General features: G+C 47.0%; 1 protein-coding gene across 1 annotated transcript in view; it reads left to right on the top strand.

The window, feature by feature from the left end:
- The window catches only part of dldh (dihydrolipoamide dehydrogenase), a 31,567-nt gene extending 6,007 nt beyond the window's left edge, over positions 1 to 25,560 (top strand). Inside the window, exons 5-14 of the mRNA XM_052034032.1 lie at positions 877 to 946; positions 7,074 to 7,174; positions 7,925 to 8,068; positions 10,906 to 11,007; positions 11,952 to 12,142; positions 12,269 to 12,439; positions 17,560 to 17,749; positions 21,705 to 21,842; positions 21,927 to 22,016; positions 25,293 to 25,560. Coding sequence (XP_051889992.1) covers positions 877 to 946; positions 7,074 to 7,174; positions 7,925 to 8,068; positions 10,906 to 11,007; positions 11,952 to 12,142; positions 12,269 to 12,439; positions 17,560 to 17,749; positions 21,705 to 21,842; positions 21,927 to 22,016; positions 25,293 to 25,358 — 1,263 coding nt within the window. The 3' untranslated portion in view covers positions 25,359 to 25,560. The remainder of the gene's footprint in view (positions 1 to 876; positions 947 to 7,073; positions 7,175 to 7,924; positions 8,069 to 10,905; positions 11,008 to 11,951; positions 12,143 to 12,268; positions 12,440 to 17,559; positions 17,750 to 21,704; positions 21,843 to 21,926; positions 22,017 to 25,292) is intronic.

Genomic DNA, 25,560 nt, shown 5'->3' with positions numbered 1-25,560 from the left:
TTTAGAAGAATGCGTGGGGAATCTCATAAAAACCTCCAAAATTCACACTAGGTTAGGCAGATTAAATGCAGGAATGGGAGAGGGGTGTACAGAACGGCCTAAAGATAAGGGTAAGCCATTTAAGACTGAGACGAGCAGAAATTTCTTCTCCCAGCAAGTGGTGAACACATGGCGTTCTCTACCGCAGCAAGCATGTAGAAGCCAAACCATTGAATCTATTCAGATATTGTTCTGAGGGCTGGAGGGATCAAGGGACATGGAGAGAAAGCTGGAAAAGTGCACTGAATTTAAATGTTCAACCATGATCTATTGAATGTTGGAGGAGGTTGGAAGAATAGAACAGCCTTGACCCGTTACTGTGCTGATACACTAGTCATCGCCTGATTAACTGGAGTCTGACAGCCTGCGCTTGTTTCTCAATCACACTGTATTGTGCGCAAGGAGAACAGTCCGGCCCCTGTCACCAAACCAGTCCAAAGTTTCAACAAAGAACTGTCTTTTTTTTATACAGATATTGACCAATTAAAATCTTAGAATATCGTCATTTGTGTACCTGAAATACCAATCACGATACAGTAATATAGGTATTAATAACCAATAGAAACTACAGGTTAATGGCCAATTATACCTTAGTGTCAGTGAAGTAATTGTCCAAGTTACCGTGTGCCTTGCATCCTTGGTTTGCATTTTACCTTGTCTGGTGTCCTTGGCTCCTCTGCTGTACAGAGGAGCTATGCTCTCAAGGAACTTGCTCAACACAGGTGACTGTACACTGTCTTACCCCTTACCATGCCACAGCTTCCACACACTGCTGTATAAATCTGTGTTTTAAGTATTGCCGATAAGAACTGTAAACAAAGTGGTTGTTATTCTTAGGCTTTGTTGAACAACTCCCATCTCTATCACCTGGCCCATGGGAAAGACTTTGCTAGCAGAGGAATTGAAAGTAAGTAGATCACCAGTCTGTCTTCTCTTTGCTATTTTGTGATGGTTTTATTGCAAGATTTGGCCGATTAATGAAAATGACTGGATGGAATTTAACATTCTCAGATGTTTCCTTTAATGTTACGGTGTTTTATGAGGTAAAAAATGAAGAATAAGCCAATCTTACAAGAAAAGCAGTTTTGTATAGAGACTCTAGATATGGAGGTTATCATTCAGTTCATTTGAGGCAGATGTTTACTGCAGACATTATGTGCCTGCCGTGGGAAATCACCGTCTCATCAAAGCACAGGAGGTGACCATTTGGTCCATCGTTCATGGGACCTCTAGACCAGTGTGGTCACTCCCATTCTTCCTACATCCGTAGAGGCACAGAGCAGAAACAGGCCCTTCGGCCCATGCTGATAAAGTTGCCTAACTGAGCTAGTCCCATTTGCATGCGTTTGGCCCATATCTTTCTGAACCTTTCTTATCCATGTAACCGTTTAAATCTCGTAATTGTACCTGCCTGTCCCACTTCCTCTGGTAGCTTGTTCCACATACCCACCACCCTGTGTGAAGAAATTGCCCTTCGGATCCCTTGTAAATCATTGCCCACTTTCAACCTCTGCCCTCCAGTTTTGGATGCCCCTCATGATTTTATAAACCTCTATAAAATCACCCCTCATCCTCCTACGCTCCAGTGGGGAAAAAAAAGTCCCAACCTATCCATCCTCTCCCTACAACTCAAACCCTCCAGTCCTGGCAACATCCTCAAATCTTTTTTTTGCATCCTTTCCAATTTAATGACACCCTTCCTGTAGCAGGGCGACCAGAACTGTACGCAGTACTCCAGATGTGGCCTTACCGACATCTTGTACAGCTGTAACATGATATCTTGACCGATGAAGTCAAGCATGCTAAAGACCTTTGTCATCGCTCTCAGGGAACTATCTACCTGCACCCCTAGGTGTCTCTGTTCCCCAACACTCCCCAGGGCCCGACCATTTACTGTGCAAGTTCTGCCCTGGTTTGTCTTGCCAGAATCAATGCGTCATATTTATCTGAGTTAAACTCCATCTGCAGATTTTCTTTGTGTCTCTCCAATTTCCTTTTGAAATCATTGATTATATCTGAATCACCATCTTCATGGGTAGTGAGTCCTGGGTCACTTCCACTCACTGAAAGAAGTTCTTTGTCATACTTTCACCACCTTGGACTCTTCCATCAAATCTTCCCTCAACGTGCTTTGCTCCAAGGAGAACAACCCCACATTCTCCAACCTAACGCACGGCTAAGACCCTTCCCACCAGAATCATTCAAGTAAATCTGCTCTGTAGCCTCTTAACTGCCTGCAACGTTCTAGTTACAGGCTGTCGCTGGGTTAAGAATGCCCGACCTATGGACACCCCTGCATATGAATGAGCTCCCATAGTATTGATGAATTCAAAAGTTCGATGTTCTTACAGACGGCAGAACTAGTTTCCTCTGTCTCTCCACTTTTAGTCTTGTGTTCCTTACAATACCGTGGAGACATGGTTACCACATAGTGATTTTTGTGTATTTTCTGACTTGCGGACAAAATCAACTTAAGGACATCTTTAAAAACGGAACCTGTTTGCTACCCGAGGACGCTCTGTATAATCTTTAAGTTCAATATAACCTCCCAGTTTTTGTACGCAATACCTCTATCTATGAGCAGTTCCAGCATCTGCTGTCTCTTGTGTCTCAGCTTCTGAGCCTAAGATTGTAGAATCATAGAACAGTACAGCACAATACAGGCCCTCCGCCTCTCAATGTTGTGCTGACCTTTAAACCTCGCCTGAGTGTATCTAACCCCTTCCTACCACATATCCCTCTATTTTAAATTCTTCCATATGCTTGTCTAGCAATCTCTTGAATTTGACCAATGTACCTGCCTCCACCACCACCCCAGGCAGTGCATTCCATGCCCCAACCACTCTCTGGGTAAAAAACCTCCCTCTGATATCTTCCTTGAACTTCCCACCCATTACTTTAAAGCCATGCCCTCTTGTCTTGAGCACTGGTGCCCTGGGAAAGAGGCGCTGGCTGTCCACTCTATTCCTCTTAATATTTTGTATACCTCTATCGTGTCTCCTCTCATCCTCTTCCTCTCCAAAGAGTAAAGCCCGAGCTCCCTTAGTCTCTCCTCATAATGCATCCTCTCTAAATCAGGCAGCATCCTGGTAAATCTCCTCTGCACCCTTTCCCGCGCTTCTACATCCTTCCTGTAATGAGGCGACCAGAACTGGACACAGTACTCCAAGTGTGGCCTAACCAGAGTTTTGTAGAGCTGCATCATTATCTCACAGCTCTTAAACTCGACCCCACAACTTATGAAAGCTAACACCCCATAAGCTTTCTTAACTACCCTATCCACCTGTGAGGCAACTTTCAGTGATCTGTGGATATGAACCTCCAGATCCCTCTGCTCCTCCACACTCCCCAGAATCCTGCCATTAACCTTGTACTCTGCCTTGGAGTTTGTCCTTCCAAAGTGTACCACCTCACACTTCTCCGGATTGAACTCCATCTGCCACTTCTCAGCCCAGCTCTGCATCCTATCAATGTCCCTCTGCAATCTTCGACAGTCCTCCACACTATCCACGACACCACTGACCTTTGTGTCGTCTGCAAACTTGCCAACCCAGCCTTCCACCCCCTCATCTAAGTTGTTAATAAATATCACCAGCTTTGCTAATTATGTCCTCCACTTTCGAAGAGTTCAATACACGAACCTCTCCCCAGATGCCTCTGTTCCTGCGCACTCTTTACAGACTAAAGCACGGAAGGAGGCCATTTGACCTGTTGAGGAGGAATCGAGGGTAGCACAGGTGCTTGCTTGCAGGACGAAGCACCACTTGAGCTCTGCTGCGGAGAACTCAAGTTGGGACCTTAAATGGAACTCGAATAAACTGCAGATGCTGAAAATTTGAGACAAAAACAGAAACTGCTGGAAACTGGGTCAGGTAGCATCTGTGGAGAGAGAAACTGTCTTTAACGTGACTTCCGTGCACATCGAAATGCTTGGTATATTCTATGTTGGTGAATGTGGAGAAGTCCAGCCCTAATCTAGTGCAACGTTTGGCATGGAGTTTGGAATTTACCCTTTCCAGTGTGGAAGAGGTTGCCAGATCTGTAGATCCAAATAACACACAGCACATGATGGTTAATGTTCCGGTTTTCATCACGCGGCTGTGTGGCTCATTAGTGAAAGGATTTGCAAGTTACCACAGCAGGCACAGGATCACAGAAAGGTTACACCACGGAAGGAGGCCGTTCGGCCTGTCGAGTCCAAACCAGCCCCTCCCCTCAACCCTTAATTCTTTACTTTTAGATATAGACCCAGCTCCTTTTCATAGTCTTAGAGTCGTACCTCATGGAAGTAGCCCTTCAACTCACCACATCCACACCAACCAGTGGGCACCCATCCGTACCAATCCCAATTTCCAGCTCTTGTCTGTGCCCAGACGATTCAAGTCCTCATCTGGACACTTCGTGCTGTTAGACACTCTGCTTCCACCACTATCGCAGGCAGTGTATTCCAGGTACTTGCCACTCTCTGGGTGAAACAGGCTCCCCTCAGATCCCCTCTAAATATCTTGCCCCTTACCCTAAACCTATGATCTCTAGTTTTATCTGCCTGTGATAACCGGAAACGTTTCCTGTTGTCTTCCTGATCTATGCCTCAATCATGTCCCCTCTTAACCCCCCCTCCTCCAGGGAAAACAGACCCTCTCCTGCCTCTGCTCATTACTGAAACAGTCCATCCTGAGCAGAGTCTCCTCTGCACCCTCTTCAGCACTACCACATCTTTCCTACAGTGTGGTCACCAGAACTGCGCGCACACAACTCTAGCTGAGGTCTGACCAATGTTTTATAATGTTGGAGCATAACTCCCTGATCTTGTAGTCAACGCCCCAACTGATGAAGGCCAGTGTCTCATATGCCTCCTTGACCACATTAAATACCTGTGCTTCCACCTTCAAGGATCTTTGGAGTTGCATGCCAAGGTCCCTCTGTTCCTCACTACTCCCTAGGACCCCCCTATTCCTGGTACATGTCCTAGCCTCATTAGTATTCTCAAAACACATCACCTCCCACTTATCAGGATTAAACACCATCTGCCATTTCTCAGCTCATTTCAACAACACTTCGATATCACCTGTAGCCTAAGATCATCTTCCACGCTATCAATAACCCCACTAGACTTTGTGTCGTCTGCAAACTTACTGATCGTGCCTCCTACATCCACATATATTACAAACAGCGCGGGTCCCAGCACCGATCCCCGGGGGACACCACTAGCCACAGGAATTCAGTCATAAAAACACCCCTCTACCAACACCCTCTGTCTCAGAACATAGAACATTCCAGCACAGGAACAGGCCCTTCGGCCCACAACGTCTGCATCGACCACGGTGCCGATCCAAACTAACCCCATCTGCCTGGACGAGGTCCATGTTCCTCTGGTTCCTGCCTGTTCATGTATCTGTCTAAATGCTGCTTAAGCATTGCTATCGTATCTGCTACCAGTTCCCCAACAGCATGTTCCAGGCCCTCTGTGTGTAAAAACAAAAACTTGCTTTGTAAATCTCCTTTACAGTTCGCCGCTCTAGTATTTGACATTTTCTGTTGCCGAGCCAAATTTGGATCCAATTTACCCTGATCCCATAGATCCTAACCTTGTGGACCAGTCTCCCATGAGGGACCTTGTCGAGACTCTTCCTGAAGTCCAAGTAGACTACATCTGCTGTGCTGCATGTACTGTGGTGCAGTTAACACCTCAAAAAAATTCCCTCAGGTTGGTCAGACAAGATCTGCCCTTGACAGAATAATGCTGGCCATCACTGATCAGTTCCTAATTTCCTTGGGCCGAAGGGCCTGTTTTGTGCTGTATGGTTCTAAGTGATCATTAATTCTGTCCCTCAGCATGTTTTCCAGCTACTGCCCTGCTAATGATGTTCGGCTGGCAGGTCAGCCTGTAAACTCCAGGCTTTTCCCTGCTGCCCTTGAAAAGGGAAGCCACATTTGCCCACCTCCAGTAAACTTGTGGTCAGCAAGGATTTAAAAATATCAGGCAGAGCCTCAGCAGTCTCTTCCCTTGTCTCCCATAGCAGCCTGGGATAAATCTTATCTGGCGTTGGGGACAGATGCACCTTTAAACCCCTGAAGGCATAGAGTCGCTCCTCTTTATTTATGGAGTCTCACACTAGACTTTCACCTTCCCCTTCACTGAGTTCTCCAACTACAAAGTCTGTTTCCTTGTGCATACCAGTGAAAAGTATCCGTCTGTGACCTCACTTATACCTTCTGGCTTCACACACTGATTGCCCTCGTTGTTACTAACTCTTTCCCTGGTTATTTTTTTGTCCTTCATATAAACTGCCTTAGGATTTACCTGAATCCCGTCTACCAGTGATATTTCATGACCCCTCTTTGCCTTCCTAATCTCCTTTTTTAAGCATCTCCCTACACTTATACTCTTGACAGGCCTCTCCCATTTTTAGCTCTCTCTATACCTGCTACATGCTCCCCTTTTCCTCCTTACCCGACCTTCGATATCCCACATTATCCATGGCTCCCTGTACTTGCTATCCCTGGCTTTCACCCTTACAGGAGCATGTTGGCCCCACACTCTTATCTGCTCCGTGACCAGCCAGGCGGTGCATTCCAACCCCTAGTGTTGCTGCGTAAGATGGTTTTTCTTCGTCACTTTTAGTTCTTCAGCCAGTCACCTCCATTCCACGTCCCTTTGCTTCTTGATCATCCCCACTTTGCCAACAAAAACAGGTCCTGTCTGTCAACTCTGTCTCCGTCCTCCGTGATTTTAAATATATTGCAACATCCGAGTCATTTAATAACAGTGATGCAGTCTACCTTCATCTTGCTCGTCCTTTAATCAGTTTTCAAACCATTTCTCTTTATCCAATGAATAAAATACAAACCTTTGTCTCCCTTAAAAGTGCCAGTCTGTGAGTGGACTACTTTCAAACCTTCCGTCAAGCAACGTGGAATGGTCGGTTACTACAATTACATCACGTAATATCATTGGAAGAAAATGTATCTGTTCAGTACTGAAGGTGTGAGAAATGCCTTGGTCTTTTAAATGATTAAATGTTGTTCCAAAGTCACAGGCATGAATCTGAACCTGGAGAAGATGATGGAACAAAAGAACAATGCAGTGAAGTCATTGACTAGTGGAATTGCCCATTTATTTAAGCAAAATAAGGTTAGTTTCTGATACTGATCTAGACCGTGAACTGGTGAGGCCTTTTACAGATGGTGTTGGGGCGAGAGCTCACTCAGTGCTTTGCCGCCTCAGCCCAGGTAATACAGGATCCAAGCACCTCCAAAGGATGTGATAGAACCTGTCCAAAGATGATTAGTAGCATTACATATTTTTATAGCCTTGCCTTTGCATCATTACAGTATAGCTCAAAACATTTATTTCAAACTGAGAATTAACTTTTTTAATATTTTGGAATACATTTTATACATAGCACACTCTTGAATGAGAGATCTCTCTTAAATGTTAAGATTAAGATGTAGCAAATGTATTAAATGTAGCTAAATCTGTAAATTTTAAACTTTGCACATGAAAGGTAGATCTCTTCAAGTAGGACATGTTGCACATATTCCATGTCCTTTGGTGTATACGATCTTGTTTCCACTCTCCTTGGTCTGATTTGGTCACCACCAAGTACATCTTTTCTGTAATTTTACTAAATGAGAAAAGCTTGTGTTGTCGAGCAGGCAGAGGAAGTAAATTCAAATGCTTGCACCATTGTCCAAACGAGACGTGCAATATTCTAGAGAGCGCCAGTGGCTCAAATATAAACCTTCTAACTTGCATTATAAACTTTCAATCATCCTTGCTTAATCCTTTCCCTCACTTTTCCAAATCAGATGATATGATGAGTCTTGAAAGGACTTTGGATAAGAGAACCTTGATGTTTATATCTTGTCACTTCTCTACAAGGTAACACATGTCCAAGGCTATGGTAAGATTACTGGGAAAAACCAGGTCACGGCTCTCTGCAATGATGGCAGCACACAGATCATCAACTCCAAGAACATAATCATCGCCACAGGGTCAGAAGTCACTCCTTTCCCTGGGATTCAGGTACATCAGTCGACACAAAAGAACCATTCTGGAGTTTAGCGAGTTAATGTGTTGAGGGTGATTGCATGATCACCAGCTGTCAATGATTGATGGACATGCAGCACCCAAGGTGCCCATTGTGCCTGCTGCCTGTGTGATGGTGTTGGTTTATGCTGGATTATCTTCTCCCACATTCCTGTCAACTTTGAAGGCTTGTAGTTTATACACACGGAACCTGTTGACGTTTTTCATTTATAGAGTTGTACAGCACAGAAACAGGCCCTTCAGCCCAACTCATGCCAACCAAGGTACCTCCCTGACCTCGTCCCATTTGTCTGTGCTTAGCCCACATCCTATCCATCCACCTGTCCCGATGTCTTTTAAATGTTATAACTTTCCCTTCAGATCCCCTTCAAATCTTTCCCCCCCTTGCCTTAAAGCTATTCCCTCTAGTTTTAGACTCGTCTACCCTGTGACCATCCACCACGTCTGTGCTCCTGAAGAAACAAAGGACTGCAGATGCTGGAATCTAGATGAGAAACACGACGATGTTGGAGGAACTCAGCGGGCCAGGCAGCATCCGTGGAGAAAAGCAGGCGGTCAACATTTCGGGTCAGGACCCTTCTTCGGGACTGAAGATAGGAAAAGGGGAGGCCTGATATATAGGAGGGAAAAGCAGAGCAGTGATAGGTGGGCAGCAGAGGGGAGGCGGTGTGGTTACTCGCACCTGCCTATCACTATCTCTTACCTGCATCTACCTATCATCACCCTGTGCCCACCCCACCTCCCCTCTTCTGTCCACCTATCACTGCTCTGCTTTCCCCTCCTATATATCGGGCTTCCCCTTTCCCTATCTTCAGTCCTGAAGAAGGGTCCTGACCTGAAACGTTGACCGCCTGCTTTTCTCCACGGATGCTGCCTGGCCCGCTGAGTTCCTCCAGCATCGTCGTGTTTCTCATGTCTATGCTCCTCATTTTATAAACCTCCATCAGGTCACCCCTCGGCCTTCTTTGCTGCAGGTAAAACCATCGCTGCCTGTCCAGTCTTTCCTTGTGACTCAAGCCCTGCAGTCCCAGCAACGTCTTTGTGAATCTTTTCTGCACCCTCTCTAGCTTAATGACATCCTTCCCATAGTACGGTAACCGGATATGCACGCAGTGTTCCAGGTGTGCTCTCACCAACATTCTATGCAGCTGTAACATGACGTCCCAGCTCTTGTACTCTCTGATGAAGGCAAGCGTGCCGTATGCTGCCTTCTCCACCCCGCCTACCTCTGTCGCCACCTTCAGGGAACCGTGTACCTGTACCCCTCGGTCTCTCTGTTCTACAGCACTCCCCAGAGTCCTGTCATTCACTGTGTATGTCCTGATTTAACTCCCCAAAATGCAGTTGTCTGAGTTGAATTCCATCTGCCATTCCTTGACCCACTTTCCCAGTTGACCCAGATCCTGCTGTAACCTTAGACGACCTTCTTCACTGACCACCTTACCACCAATTTAGGTTTCGTCCGCAAACTTCCTAACCATGCCACCTGCATTCTTATCCAAATCGTTGGTATATATGACAAACGACAGGGGACCCAGCACCGATCCCTGTGGCACACCACTGATCACAGTTCTCCAATCTGGAAAACTACTGCCCTCTGACTCCTTCCACCACCAATGTTGTATCCACCCATGTGATCTCACTTTCTGGATCAGCTTGCCTATTCAAAAAACGCTCCGTCAAGCTCGAGACCATTTTCCCCCACACAATGCCATGCTGAGTCTCCCTAATTGGTCCTTGACTTTCCAAATGCAAATAAATCCTGTCTCTCTGAATCCCCTAGGTAACTCTCCCACCACTGATGTTAAGCTCACCCCGGCCTGCTTGTCCTTGCAGCCCTTTCTTAAACGTTAGCCACCCTCCAGTCTTCCGGTATCATGACTAAGGAAGACACCAAAATCTCCGCCAGGGCCTCAGCAATTTCTACCCTTCCCTCGATGTCCTGGGATACACTTTCAGGTCTCAGATTTATCCACCTTCATGTGCTTCAATACCGCCAACACCACCTCTTATGTAGTGTAGATATGCTTCAGGACATCGCTGTTCCCTCCCCTGAATTCCTTGACCTTCTCCACGATATATTAAGGCAGCTTAAAGTCAAATTGACATTTGAAAGTCAATTTCCAAATTAACAAAAGAAAATTAAAAAAAAATGCAGATGCTGGAAAGGTAAAATAAAGAGAGGAAATGCTGGAGACACTCAGCAGGTCAGGGGGCACCTCTGGGAAGGGAAACAGAACCAGTGTTTCAGGTCAAAGACCCCTCATCAGGACTCAGCACTCGGTCAATGTTTTGGGCGAGAGCCTAGGGGAGAGTGGAGGGGTTACAGTTTTCGAGGCAGAGCTGTGGAGAGGAGTGAGGAGTAGGATGTTTTAATTCTTCATCCCACTCCCAATCTGACATGTCCTCTACTGCCACAGTGAGGCCCAAGGGAAACTGGAAGAACAACGTCTTGCCTTCTGCCCAGGCACTTTGCAGCCCTCTGGAATGAACAGTGAATTTTCCAACTGCTCTCTCATCCTTGCCGTTTTCGTGCCGATGCCCCCTTTTGCACCACGTTTCTTTAAAACTCCTCCCTAACAGTCGGTACTCGTGCTCCTTGTCTGTTTTAACTGCTCTCCTTATGGTCTTTTGCGCCTCACTCCACCCACCAGCACTATTTTAAAGTCTGTAACTCCTCTTTCCCTAGTTCTGAGGAAGGGCCCTGACGCAAAACAGTGACTTCGTTTCTCTTCCCATCGATGCTGCCTTGACCTGCTGAGTGTTTCCTGCGTTTTCCAAATTAACAACATTTTATTTTGGTGTTTTCACAGATTGACGAAGAGACGATTGTGTCTTCGACAGGAGCCTTGTCTTTGAAGCAAGTTCCTGAAAAGTTGGTAGTTATTGGTGCTGGTGTCATTGGTGTTGAACTGGTAAGAAACTAGATGAAAAGTATTCTTTCAATGATGTCAGAAGCCACAGACCTATCAGTGATTATAGGACGATACAGAAGGAAGTCATTCAGTCTTAGTTTGGTGAAGCTCCTCAATTAGTCCCACTTCCCTGGGATTTTCTTATGCTCCATATTTCTATCCAATTCCCTTATAGTTGCTTCCAGGCAGTGAATCCTAGATCATAACAACATGTTATCTTTTCTCCAAAATACCCTATTTCCATTTATTTGTCACCATAAAAAGTTTGAGTCTTAGAGAAAAACAACACAGAAACAGGCCCTTTGTACCAGCACTCAGTACCTTCTATGTCTTGGTGATTAAAGTGCTTATCCGGATGCTTCTTAAATGTTGTGAGAATCTATGCCTGCACCACCCTCAGGCAGTGGGTCCCAAATTCCAACCACCCTCCAGGTGAAACATTTCTCCCTCTAAACCTCTTATCCCTTACCCTAAACTGATATCCTCTAGCTTTAGACACCTCTGGTATGGGGAAAAGTTTCTGACATTAATGTCTTGTATTTTTGAACATCTATACTTCCACTGATTTACAGATGTCTTGGAAAAAAAATACTCTCTTCATGCCTCTGAAAGGGAGGGAAACAGGTTTTCTGAAAACTTGCCTGATTGAACAGGAGCACCCGGGTTTATATTTCCAATCTCGGACATGTGGAAGCAATGGTACCTTCCCATCTATTTCCTTTTGTAAGTCATGGAGCAATAATATGGTTTAATCCACTGCCATGAAGCCTTAGCATTCGGTTCACTGGCCTAGACAGTGAGTTTGTGTGTGGCGTGTCCTAGCCAGCCCTGATCTGGTATTCTGATGACTGAGAGAGAAGTGAACCACTGCTGTTGCTGTGTTTAGCCCAGCATCAGTATTGAATGAGCATCATGTCAGAGCTGTAATCTTCAGTTGTTTCTAGGGCTCCGTGTGGCAGCGGCTTGGGTCTGAAGTGACAGCTATCGAATTCCTTGGACACGTTGGAGGAATTGGGATCGACATGGAGATCTCAAAGAATTTTCAGCGCATTCTCCAGAAGCAGGGTCTAAAGTTTAAACTTAACACAAAGGTCACAGCAGCAACAAAGAGACCTGATGGAAAGATTGACGTTAGGTGAGATGAAATGAGCAGTTGTGTGGCCTGGATTGTTTAGGGGCTGTGTGGAAATCACTAGATCGGGTTGACATTTCTGTTTGCATTGACAGACTCCGGCTAAAGTGTCGCATCTGCTCTCTCTAGTTTTGAAGCTGCAGCTGGTGGGAAGGCAGATGTGCTCACCTGTGACGTTTTGCTGGTCAGCATTGGACGTCGTCCCTTCACGGAAAACCTGGGATTGCAGGAGATGGGGATTGAACTTGATAAGAAAGGTCGGATCCAGGTCAACAATCGATTTCAAACAAAGATTCCAAAGTAGGTCACTGTGCCAGATGGCTGTAGTATCATTGAATCACTCGCAGTACACTGTTATTCCAGAAACATTGTCATGGTTTGACTGTTCAATGTGTTCCTGAGCTCTGGGCACTATAGTGGGCGGACACTTGTTCCCCAGTGAACATTCTGGAGTGGGTGCGTGCTTCAGAGTTGGGTGTGTCTGTTGTGTGGTCAGTTAAGTCGTAGACCATAGAACAATTACAGCACAATTCAGGCCCTTCGGCCCACAAAGCTGTGCCGAACATGTCCCTACCCTAGAAATTACTAGGCTTACCCATAGTCCTCTATTTTACTCCGCTCCATATATGACATGAGGTTCAATGAGTGGGCCTGGCTTGTTGGCAGTGGTTCAGTGACTTCACAGCCATGGACTCAATGACTGATGATGTGTTCCTGTCATTAGTAGGGACAGGAGTGGGTCATTGAGCATTTCAGTGAGCTCATTGGCTGATCTCTGACCTTGGCTTACTCACGGTGGCAGCAAAAGTCTTCCAACCGTCCTGGGTGCTTGTTGACGGAGCCCCCTCAGCTCTGAGGTAGACAGTTCCAAAGGTTCATCTCCTTCTGGGTGAAGAAATGTCTTCTCGTCTGTGCCGGATGGGTGAGCCCTCACTATAAGGCGGTGTTGTCTTGTTGTGGACGCCTCAGCCAGGGGAAGTATCACCTTGTGAAGCCTTGTAGGAGATTTATACGTTTCAGTGAGGTCATCTCCGATGTTTCAAAACTCCAGATGGTATCAGCCTATTCTGCTTCCTCTCCTCACACAACATCCCCTAATCTACAACTCGGCCTGGTGAACCTTTGCTTCACCCTCTTTCCTTAGATCAAGGGAGCACACCTGAGTACGGTGCTTCAGTTCTGATCTCACCAGGACCTTTTATAATTGCAGCAAAATGTCTTAAAAGTCTAACTAAGTTTGCATTTCTGGTTGCTTGCTGTACCTGCACGCTGACTTTAAGTGGTTTGTGTACGAGGGCATCCAGGTCCCTGCCGATACCAACCTTTCATCTTCTTGCCATTGAAATATCTTCCGTTTTCTACCAAAGTAGATGACGTTGTATTTTTCCAAGTGTTATTCTATCAGCCATATTCTCACCCTTCATTTAGCCCTTTGTGAAGCCTTTCCGGATCCTCATTACTGCCCACTGTCCTACCTCAGTGCAACAGCAATGTGTAATGAATTGACCTGTACGATCGGTATGCAAGACAAGTTTTTCACTCTGCCTTGGTACAAGTGACAATAATAAACCAATTCCAATACCAATCCACCCAGGGGTACCTCAAGTAAAATGGGAAATAGAGATAGTTTACTGCCCTGTTTACTATAATACACAGTGCGGGGACCCTGCCCACAAGATCTGGAGCTACTTTAGGGTATTCTTTCTCCCTGAGATGGTAAGACTACCTCGGGCTGTGTGCTGGCCTCCCTTTTGCCCCGGGCCACCACACCAATGGAGTGGCCCATCCTCAGTTCTGGCATCGAGTCCAGTTTGCTGAAGGAACCAGCCGGGGCGAGCAAGGCCTCTCTTTCATGACAGCAAATGTAGCCCAGTTCCAGAACTGACTGTGAAATGATAACAGCCCTCATCAGCTGGTCCAGCAGCCCATGATGTGCTCTGGAGAAGTAAGTCTGAGACCAACCACATCAAGTTGTAACGGTACAGGGGGCCACAGATAGAGAGATCCGAGTGGGATGGCGAATTAAAGTGGAACTGGAAGCTCATTCTGGCAGTCAGAGTGCAAGTCTCCACAAAGCGCTCACTCAACCTGTGCTTGGCTTCTTCAGTGTCAAAACCCGTCCCACTCCCACGCCATCTCTGCAGCCACACCTACATCCTACTCCTGTACTGACTAGAAAATGGCACCAGAAGTAATCCAGAGGTTACGAACCTAGAGGTCCTTTTTTTTAATCTGCTACTTAGCTCCCTGGATTGTGTGTGCATGTTACCGAGCTACGGGCAGTTTCTTCCATGTTACCAAGCCAGCTGTGTGATTTTTAAACAGAAGACAGGGAAACCTTCAGCATCTGTGGAAAGAGTAACGGTTAATGTTTAAGGCTGAAGACCCTGTTGGAACTGGGAAAGAGAGGAAACCAGTTCGTCTGAAGTCGCAGAGGGGACGGAGAAGTGACAGAGGAAATATCTCGGTAGGGTGAGCCGGGGTTGCCATGGAGATGAGCTCTTGATGCAGTCGCCCAGTTGCTAGGTTAACGAGGGAATTCAGAGGGAGAGTGGACAAAGTAACATCAGAGCTGGGAAATGCAGAGCTGGAGGGGGCCCAGCAGATCAGGAGCGAGAGATGCTGAGACATTGTCACAGATGGATGATGTTCAGCGCAACTGGCCAGTCCTGACCCAAACAGGGAAAGCGAGTTACCGGAAGTAGAATCCGATGTTCCAGAAGGCTGTAGGTACGTGGGAAGGAGAGGTTAGTCAGGATATGGGCCAAACGCAGGCAAGTGGGACTAGCTCAGGTAGACACCGTGGTCGGCATAGATAAGTTGGGCCGAAGGGCCTGTTCCTGTGACTGTGTCTGGTGGTGGAATAATGTTGAAGGTGGCAGAAATTGTGAAGGGATTTTGCTTTCTGTTGATAGGTCCTTGTGTGTGTGTGTGCACATATTACCAATCCACAGACGGGTCCTTTCATCTATGTGTGTGTATGAGGGACCGAGTCATGCACAGTTCACTGCCCGCACGCGTGCTGCAGCTTCACCACGAGAATGTAATTTTCTTTGCTAGTCCTCTGCAGAACACATCTACGTCCTTGAGTTACAGATTGATGAACTGGCTGATGCAGCTGTTGGGTCAGTGGGTCGTGGGCTCGGTGGTTGAGAAGGGCGATCTGTGGGTTGCAGACCACGGAGGAAGCTGATGGAGAGGAACGCCACAATGCAGAGCAAGTCACTGTGGCCCAGAAGTGGGTGGGAAGCCCCTTGGAAATAGGGAGGCAGTATCCTCGAGTCGTGAATGAGAGTTCTAAAGATGCTTTTCAGAAGAAACTAGACACATACTTAAGGAAAAAAGGAATAGAATATTTTAAGAGTTAATTGAAGAGGGAGGGAGGAGGCATGAATTTAAAGAATGGTTCCTTTCCTGTGTGGTAGATTATACGTCATACATTCATGAATTAAAGCAGCTTAGTTTCCAGAATCAAGCCAGTTAGCCTCTCACCTCTTCTTCTCCCCATAATCATCCAATATTTCCTTTGTTTTCCAGGTCCCTCTTTAGTTCAGCAGTGGTTTCTATTCCCTTGCCATTACTTTGAGTGTTTCCAGGGATCCGCCCTTGCCCTTCCGTTTGCCATCTGCATGCTGCCCCAGGCAAGAACATCGGAAGAAGTATCAGTCTCCGCGTGTTCAACACCCTGTGCTACCTCATCACCACCTCTCCTGAGTCCTCTACACTCCCTAAACCATCAGACTGCTTGTCTGACATCCGGACTTGGGTCAGGCAGAAACTTCCTCGCCCCAAAAATTGGCAAGATTAAAATCCTCACCACCTGCCCCATCACAGTTTGTTCCTGGCCGACTCCAACACTGCCCCAGAACTGAGCTGACTGTCTGTGATCTTGCTGTCACACATCTCGGTCATCATTAAGACTGTATAACCTTTGTAAAATCGCTCTAGTCCCCACTTGTTCCTTTGTTACCTCTGGTTTCACCGTTCCACAGTACTGACTAACCTCCACATCCTACCCCATGCAAACCTGAGGGGTGTTTTTTGTTCCTTGCCAGTCTACACTCGTATTTTCTCTTAGTCTATTTCTTGCTCCCCTTCTGTCGTGTTCTAACGTACTCCAGTCCTCATTTCTGCCAACTCTATAATCCCTGTGACCAGAGACTACAGGTGCTGGAATCTGGAGCATCAAACAAACTGCTGGAGGAACTCAGCGGGTCAGGCAGCGCCTGTGGAGGCAGAGGGATGGTCGACATGGAAGATTTGGAATGTCAGTACGTCGTCCCTCTGCCTCCACAGACGCTGCTCGGCTCACTGAGTTCTTCTAGTGGTTTGTTTGTTTCCTCTCTATAAACCCCTTCTAATGATTTGAGGCCAACTTTAATTTCTCTGGCCAGCCACAGATGAATCACGTCTCCTTTTGGGTTTTTGTGCCTTATTTATGTTTTTACAACACGTGCATCATTTCTTTAAATGCTGATCACTGCCTGTTCCCCAGGCAACAGCACCACCTCTCTTGTACTTCATGCTTTGCTTTGTTTAGAAGGTAGGATTTAATCATTAATATCAACATTAAATACATTGCATTTGTTAAATAAATTTTTTAATTAAATTGTCAAATAATTTAAACATTTAAAAGCATTTAAAATAATTGATCAGGGAGATTTAGACACAGTTGGAAAGGCCTTTGACAATGAGAGCTGCCACAGGCCCATTGGGTACAGCATTAGGAGCTGCCGGCAGAGGCCAGGTCTCTGTCTGTGAACCGTCCCACCAATGGGACCAGCACCGCAGCATGGTCTGGAGCTGGAGGGGTCTGGTTGGTTGGTGTCGCTGCTGGGATCGTGGGAATGAAGGTGGAAGCAAAGCGTGGGCCAGGTCATTACCTTCAAGGTCTGTGTCGTCTGCACGTTTGTTCCCATGTCCTCTGGTTCAGGTGTATAAAATATTAAGGGGAATAGATAGAGTGGACAGCCAGCGCCTCTTTCCCAGGGCACCAACGCTCAATACAAGAGGGCCTGGCTTTAAAGTAATGGGTGGGAAGTTCAAGGGAGATATCAGAGGGAGGTTTTTTACCCAGAGAGTAATGCGCTGCCTGGGGTGGTGGTGGAGGCAGGTACGTTGGTCAAGTTTTAGAGATTGCTAGATAAGCATATAAAGGAATGTAAAATAGAGGGATATGTGGGAGGAAGGGGTTAGGTAGTCTGAGGCGAGGTTTAAAGGTCGGCACAACATGGTGGGCAGAGGGGCCTGTATTGTGCTGTACTGTTCTATGATTCTATGCAAACAGGAATGGTCTCGGCACGAACCGAGGAACTGCAGTGTCCTCACTAGTACTGATATATAATGCAGCATTTGTGAAACGCCCAGACTTCACTGCATGAAACTGAATCCAGCTGAGAGCTGCTTCTTCCTTCGCACAGCATCTTTGCCATCGGGGATGTGATTCCTGGCCCCATGCTGGCCCACAAGGCTGAAGACGAGGGGATAATCTGCGTGGAGGGCATGGCCGGAGGAGCTGTTCACATCGACTATAACTGTGTCCCTTCTGTTGTCTACACCCACCCAGAAGTGGCTTGGGTTGGAAAATCTGAAGAGCAGCTGAAGGAGGAGGTAATGACCCAATTATTCCAAATCCTCAAGCACTTCAGTGTTAATTGTCATTAGTTAATAACTTTAAATATTTAATTACTTGAACCTGTTTCAGTTTCTCTGAAATGCGTCCGATTATCAGATACATTTAGAGTTGTAAACACCTTTGACGATGGGCAGTGAGGTGGAACAGAGCATCTGTTCGCAGCCCTCAGTGTCCTCCTACTAGTGTGTGTTTCCCTGCCTTGCCGCACCTCCTGAAATGCATTAATGCACTTCTCTGAATTGCCCCATTCTCTGCCGAAGTGACACTGTCCCTTGACATTTTCCAACGTGTACCTAATTTTCGTATCGCCTGCACACTGCCTGTGCTGGTCTGAAGTGTTACAGTACACCGCCAGAGGTACAAGTGCAGAGCTCTGTGGAGTCCCACAGGGATTGCTCCTAGCTTTCTGATGCCCGCTGATCCCATGACCCCCTCTCTATTTGCCGAAGCTAATAGAGCCACTGCCTCACAGCTCGAGCCAAACAGGTTCAATCCTGAGCTCAGGTGCCGTCTGTGTGGAGCTTGCACGTTCTCCGTGACCACATGGCTTTCCCCCAGGTGCTCGGGTTTCCTCCCACATCCCAAAGACATGTTTTGGGGATTAATTGGCCACTAAATGTGTGTGGATCAGTGGTAGAATCTTCAAGTTCAAGTTCCTTTATTGTCATTCACCCATATGCTATAAAAACACACGGAGGAATGAAATGTCGTTTCCCCCAGACTCTCTCAACAGAGAACACACGTAGAACAGAGGACATACAATGAACACAGACAGAAAAATTGTCCAAGCACAAATAGTGCAAAAAATGGTATCTACGGAATACAAAATTAGTGCAGGGTTAGTGCAAAACCAAGTTGGACGAAGAAAATACAGAACTCTGTGTGTTGCATTAATTGTATAAACATGTTCAGCAGCAGCCGTTCTTATACGTTGCTGTGCAAACCAGGGCTTTTGACACAGCATTTGTCTGAAACGGTGTTCAGGAGCCTGACAGCCTGGGGGGGAGAAAAACTGTTGTACAGTCTAGTAGTTCTGTCCCGGGTGCTCCAGTACCGCTTGCCAGACGGCAGTGGGACAAACAGGTCGTGGGTGGGAATTGGTAGGAATGTGCAGGGATTAATGTAGGATTATTGTAAATGGGTGCGGACTCAATGGGTCTGTGTCCATGTTGTTTCTCTGATCCTGACTTCTTGACCCTTCTTCGCCAATGATGTCCATGAGGTCCACTATCAAAAACTTGGTTGTACGTACTACTAAATGCTTCCAAGGACAAGTACTCTCACTTGCTTAAGGTACGGTAGGAGAGAGGGCGGGGAGAGCAGCCCGGGAAATGGCCATGACTAGTTTGACTGCCTGCCTGTTGTTCAGCGTGTTGACGGCCAGAGAAGCAGCCAGCTTCTGCGAGGGACAGTGGGAGCAGTCCCTGTCCCCGAACCCTCTCCAGCTCCTCAGCTGGCACCAGGCTGGAACTGGGCCTATTACCTGAAGTCAGGTTGGCCATGATGGGAAGACTTTGCTCCTGTGCTGAAGGCAGAGAGTGGGTTCCATGGTCTGACACCGGAGTCACTGAGTCATACAGGCCTTCGGCCCACTGTGTCCATGCCGACCATCAGTACCTATCTGTACTGATCCCACTGACCAGCGTTTGGTTCATAACCTTCATTGTCTTGGCTATTCAACTGCTCGTCCAGGTACTCCTCCACCCCCTCAGGCAGTGTGATCACTACCCGGCAGGCACAATAGTGTAACAGTTAGCGTAACGCTTTACAGTGCCAGCGACCCGGGTCCAATTCCGGCCACCCTCTGTAAGTTCTCCCCATGTCTGCGTGGGTTTCCTCCGGGTGCTCCGGTTTCCTCCCACATTCCAATGACGTATGGATTAGGAAGTTGTGGGCATGCTCTGTCAGCGTCGGAAGCGTGGCGACACTTGAGGGCGGCTCCCGGAACACTCTATGCAAAAGATGCTTTTCACTGTGTGTTTCGATGTACATGTGACTAATAAAGAAATCTTAGCAACATCCCAAGCACCCTCTGGGTGGCGCAGGTCCCGTCTCTAACTCCTCACCTTAAACCTGTGCCTCAGTTGTGCCAAGGTTTCTCACCATCTACACCCCTCATAGTCATGCACACCTCTATCAGGTGCCCCCCACAGTCTCCTCCGCTCCGAGGAAAACAAACCCAGTTACCCACTCTGTCCTCATGTGAAACACTCTGTCTCCGTCCCCAGTGAATCTCCTTTGCAGCCCTCCCGGGTGCAGCCACATGGGGTTAGGAGGTTGCACAGTGTGGGTCAGTGGCATGTGACAGGCAGTGTGTGTGGTATTGTGTACCAATTGTGTCAAACACCTCAGAATTGACAGTACTCTGCTTCAGACTTCAGCTGTATTAGTCCATATAATTTGCATTATTTTGCCTAAACTGTGCGCGTTAATGGCAATTTATTGCGAGCTCTGGAGAGGTGGGGAGGGAGCAGCGAGCAAAAGGAAGGTCTGTGAAAGAAAATGGTGATCATTTTGCCTCATTGGGGGGAGGCAGGGTTAATGTGTCAAATAACATAAAGATGGGTCAGGAGGAGGGAGGAGTGTTACAGTAGATTTGTTCCCCACAACTTCTACCAGCAAAAAAAATAACGTCAATGGTTATGATCTGAAACTGTTGAGTCTAGCAGCTTATAAAATGCCTAAATGAAAGGTGAAGTGCTGTCTTCATTCCGGCTGTGTTAGGAGTTGAAGTTCCCACCCGTCAGAGTGGGAACGGGTTGTAATGTTAAAGTGGCAAGCAACCGGAGCCTCAGGATTATATGTAGAGACTGAATGGAGGTGTCCTGTCACCAATCTGCTCATGTAGAAGCCAAAAGAAAACCAAGGATGCCCGGTGCAATGGGTGTCCAGCTCCCTCATGCCAACTGGAAAATGATTAACTGTGGGTTAATTTTGCATCTCCTATGCAAGGAAAGAGTTAAATTAGCCAAAAATCATTTCTGATTGCTCAGTAGGTGCAGCAGTGTGTAACGCAAAATGGTGGTTGTAAGACAAAATGGTGTCAGCTCAGAATGTGGGAATACCTTGAAGATGTGCATGGACGCACATCCTTGAGGTTAGATACTGGTGAGGAATGTTTCTCCCTCGCAGACCCGCTGTCTCTGTTTCTAAGTTACGTGCCTAGGCCGAAGGTTGTGGGACCATTGGGGAATGGAAAAGTACTGGGGTAAAAGTTGTGTTAAGTTTTTGAGGGGTATGAAAGGGGGCGCCGCCTTTGTGCAAATCAGGACTTTCCCTTAGGCTAGGCCGCGACCGATGCTGAGATATGTTAGGATATCTTTAAAAGTCACACGTACATCGAAACACACAGTGAAATGCATCTTTTGCGTAGAGTGTTCTGGGGCAGCCCGCAAGTGTCTCCACGCTTCCGTCGCCAACACAGCATGCCCACAACTTCCTAACCTGTACGTCTTTGGAATGTGGGACTAAACCGGAGCACCCGGAGGAAACCCACACAGACACGGGGAGAACGTACAAACTCCTTACAGACAGCGGCAGGAATTGAACCCGGCTCGCTGGTGCTGTAAAGCATTATGCTAACCGCTACACTACACAGAAGGCTGTGGGAAAGCCTGTCAGACACCTGAGGTTCCTTCTGGCATTATATAGATCAGTTCATTGATTGGTGGATAAGTGTTATTTTGCTTCCTTCTGTATTTTGTTAAGTAATTCTTCCTCTCTGCATTTTATTCTTTAGCTCCAATAAAGTAGTTTCCATAACCTTTAGCACACGTTTGTGACTACGTCTTGCTACTGAGTCAGGAAAGAACAAGGAACAAACTTTAAAATATTTTTGTTACATTCTACAAACTTGGGACTGGCTCGCGGGTGCAGAGACAGCTATGTGTGTGAGGCTGCTGTAATATATAGCGCTTTCTGCTCCCATAGGGCATTCCTTATAAAATTGGGAAATTCCCGTTTGCTGCCAACAGCAGAGCAAAGACCAACAATGACACCGATGGCCTGGTGAAGATTCTCAGCCATAAAGAGACCGACAGGATGTTAGGAGCGCACATCCTCGGGCCCGTGAGTATGAAAACCTTCTGTGTCAAGAGGCTGTAGCCGGTGGACCCTGCGTCCTGTAGTTACAGGCACTTTCTTTGTTCCCAGGGCGCTGGGGAAATGATCAATGAAGCAGCACTCGCGATGGAATACGGAGCGTCGTGTGAGGACGTTGCTCGAGTGTGTCATGCCCATCCGGTAAGTGGTGCTGGCCGGCAGCAGGGATGATACCTCACATGGGTTTTATGGTCACGGAGTCATACAGCACAAGCAGGCCTATTGAGTCTGTGCCGACCATCAAACACCCATTTACACTGATCCTACACTAATGCCATTTTGTTTCTCCTCACATTCCCATCAAACCCACCCCCCACACACCCCCTGCCCCCCCCCCCCCCAAAATTCTATCAGCCACCCACCCACAGTGGCTAACTAACCTAACAACCCGCATGTCTTTGGGATGTGGGAGGAAACCCACATCGTTACAGGGAGAACAGGCAACCTCCACGCAGACAGCACCCGAGATCAGGATCAAACCTGGGTCGCTGGAGCTGTGAGACGCTGCCACTGCTACTGTGACAGCCCAACTTGCAGAGAAAAAACCGTTGGGTCCGTCATTTGATGCTGACTCTCTAAAAGGGGTCGTGCAGAGTCCCATAGCCCCACGTTTATTCCAAGTGATCTATGAAGTTGCTAAAGTCGACCCGCGCTCTGTAATAAATCAGACAACAGCAGAACCAAAGAACTTACGATAAATGCTTTATTAGCTTTCGCTAGCAGGAGTGAGGGATGCAGAGAGTACACAGTGTAACCTGAGCTCTGTACTGATCCCCACTCAAAGAAGTCTTGGTTAAGCTGTATCTTTATACCTATTTTCGTGGGAAAGCTTGGTGGGAAGTTACACTTACATAAAGTTTTTAGCACAAGATATGTCTAAAAAAACTACTTTCTTTCCCACTTACACCTGGCCTTAAAAGTAGACAAAACTATTATCACCCCATGTCTGAGTTAATTCTGTACCCTGGGAAGCCACTGACAATGAGAAGCATACCATTAACCCTTACACTGCCCGTCGTTGACCCTTGCATTCCCAGCAATCTTTCACAAAGTTAATTATGGAATCAGCTTCGCAAACAAGATCTCCCATGCTGATGATGCAATTTTATTCACCTTGCGTATTTTTTTTTATTGACTTTTTTTGTGGGGGGAGGTAACCAAGGAGGTTGATGGAGGCAGTGTGGTAGTGTTGTCAAAATGGAGGCGTTCGACAAGGTGCCGCGTGGCGATCTGGAAGGTGAAGGCACACGGGATCCAGAGCGAGCTGGCTAATCGTGTCCAGCATTGGCTTGGTGATGGGAGGTGGATGGATGCTTTTCGGATTAGAAGTCTGAAACTTGTGGTGTACCACAGGGATCACTTTGCTGTTTCTGATATATTAACAACTTGGATAGGAATGCAGGAGGTACGGCCAGTAAGTTTGCAGATGGTGGTGCCGCAGATAGTGAAGAAGATTTGCCTAAGGATACAGCAGAATACGGATCAAATGGAAAGTTGGGCGGAGCATTGGCAGATGGCGTTTAATCCCCACAAGTGTGAGGTGATGTATGTTGGGAACTCGTGTAGAGATGGGACACATACGGTGAATGGTAGGGCACCAAGGAAAGTTGATGAACATTGGGGCCTAAGGATTCACGTCCACAGCTCCCTGAAAGTGGCAACGTGGGTCGATAGGGCGGCGAAGAAGGCATGTGGCACGTTTGCCTTCGTAGGTCGGGCATAGAATATAAAAGTTGTAAAATAACCACAAAACGTTGGTTAGATCACACTTGGAGTACCACACTTAGATCACAGTTGTGGTCACCACAGGAAGGATGTGGTTACTGTGGAGAGAAGGCAGAGGAGATTCACCGGGAGAGACTGAACAGGCTGCTCTCGTTTTCTCTGGATCAAAGGAGGCCAAGGGGTGACCTAATAGAGGTACGTAGGATTATTTGAGGCAGAGAGGGGAGATGGTATCTTCTTCTCGTGGTAGGGGCATCAAAACCGAGGTTTAACGTGAGAGGAAGGAGTTTCATAGGGGATCTGAGGGGTGTTTTTTTTAAACACAGTGCTTGTTATCTGGAACATCCTAGCAGAGGAGGTGGTGGGATCAGGTACAGTCACTATGTTTAAGGGACAATTAGACAAACAAGGCATAGAAGGATTCTCTATAGAACTCTGGTCAGACTACACTTGGAGTATTGTGTTCAGTTCTGGTCGCCTCATTATAGGACGGATGTGGAAGCTTTAGAGAGGGTGCAGAGGAGATTTACCAGGATGCTGCCTGTATTGGAGAGCATGTCTTACAAGGATAGGTTGAGCGAGCTGGGGCTTTCCTTTTGGAGAGGAGGAGGATGAGAGGTGACTTGATCGAGGTGTACAAGATGATAAGAGGCATAGATCGAGTGGACAGTCAGAGACTTTTTCCCAGGGCGACAATGGCTAACACAAGGGAGCATAATTTTAAGGTGATTGGAGGAAGGTATAAGGGGGATGTCAGAGGTAAGTTCTTTGCACAGAGAGCGGTGGGTGCGTGGAACGCACTGCCGGCAGAGGTTGTGGGGGCAGATACATCAGTGGATATTTAAGAGACTCTTAGATAGACACATGAATGATAGAGAAATGGAGGGCTATGTGGGAGGGAAGGGTTAGGTAGATCTAAGAGCAGGATAAAATGTCGGCACAACATTGTGGGCTGAAGGGCCTGTACTGTGCTGTAGTGTTCTATGATACAGTCCTAATGTGGGCAGTGGGATGAGTAGGTGGGCAAAAGGTTGCCGTTGATGTGGGTGCTGAAGAGCCTGTTCCTGTACTGTTCCACTCTGTATCATGAATTGTGCCAGATGTCATAAATTGCTCCTAACACCCAAGTAACAGCAGCAGCATCTAAGTCTATTGCCGTGGAGATGACGTTGACCAGTCATTCGCCTCAGCACCCTTTGTAACCTCAACTGAGGCCAGCCCACCGGTTCTCTTAAAGACAAGAAGTCCAAGGTGTGGTCGGGTGACGGAGAGACTGCATGGAAACAGGCCCTTTGGCCCACTGTGTCCACACCAGCCAACAACCACCCACTTATATGCCTCCTGCATTAATCCCGACTTTGGAGGCGTGTGAGCTTTGGATGATAAGACGTCAGGCAGCCCTTCACAAATGTGACCCATTTGCACATTTTAATGCTATTGAGTACTTTTTCCAATTTCACAAAGGATTCCTCAAAACTTCAGTCACCGCTTTATTTAAATCACTCTCATTTATAGGCCTGTCTTCCACACTTTCCTGTTTCTCATGCAGAGATTCTCTGTGCCCCTTGCCCAGCCCAGCCCAGCCCACCGACAAGCAAGGATCACTCCGACCCCCTGCCTCCCTGATCAGCCCTCTGCAGCGAGTGACTGAGCTGCTCTCGTTTAACTCCTGGCTTTTCCTTTCTCTTCCAGACTGTCTCGGAAGCTTTCAGGGAGGCAAACATAGCGGCATCGTTTGGCAAAGCCATTAACTTCTAAACAGCTCGGAGATCTGTAAATAGAGTGTAACTTGTTGTTCGGACTGTCATGAGGTTGACATTAAGACAAGGAATGAAGTTAAGTGTTGTCTGGAGAATTTTACACAACTGTTGAAAGGAGAATTGTAATAAACAATTTGTTGCCAACGATGTCACATCACTTGTATTTTAACAGAAATAAAACTGAGGGAATGATGTACAGA

The sequence above is a fragment of the Pristis pectinata genome, chromosome 19, assembly GCF_009764475.1.
Source record: "Pristis pectinata isolate sPriPec2 chromosome 19, sPriPec2.1.pri, whole genome shotgun sequence".
Taxonomy (NCBI): Eukaryota; Metazoa; Chordata; class Chondrichthyes; order Rhinopristiformes; family Pristidae; genus Pristis; species Pristis pectinata.
Note: the sequence above shows the minus strand (reverse complement) of the source record. Positions and strands in the feature narration are given on the sequence as shown.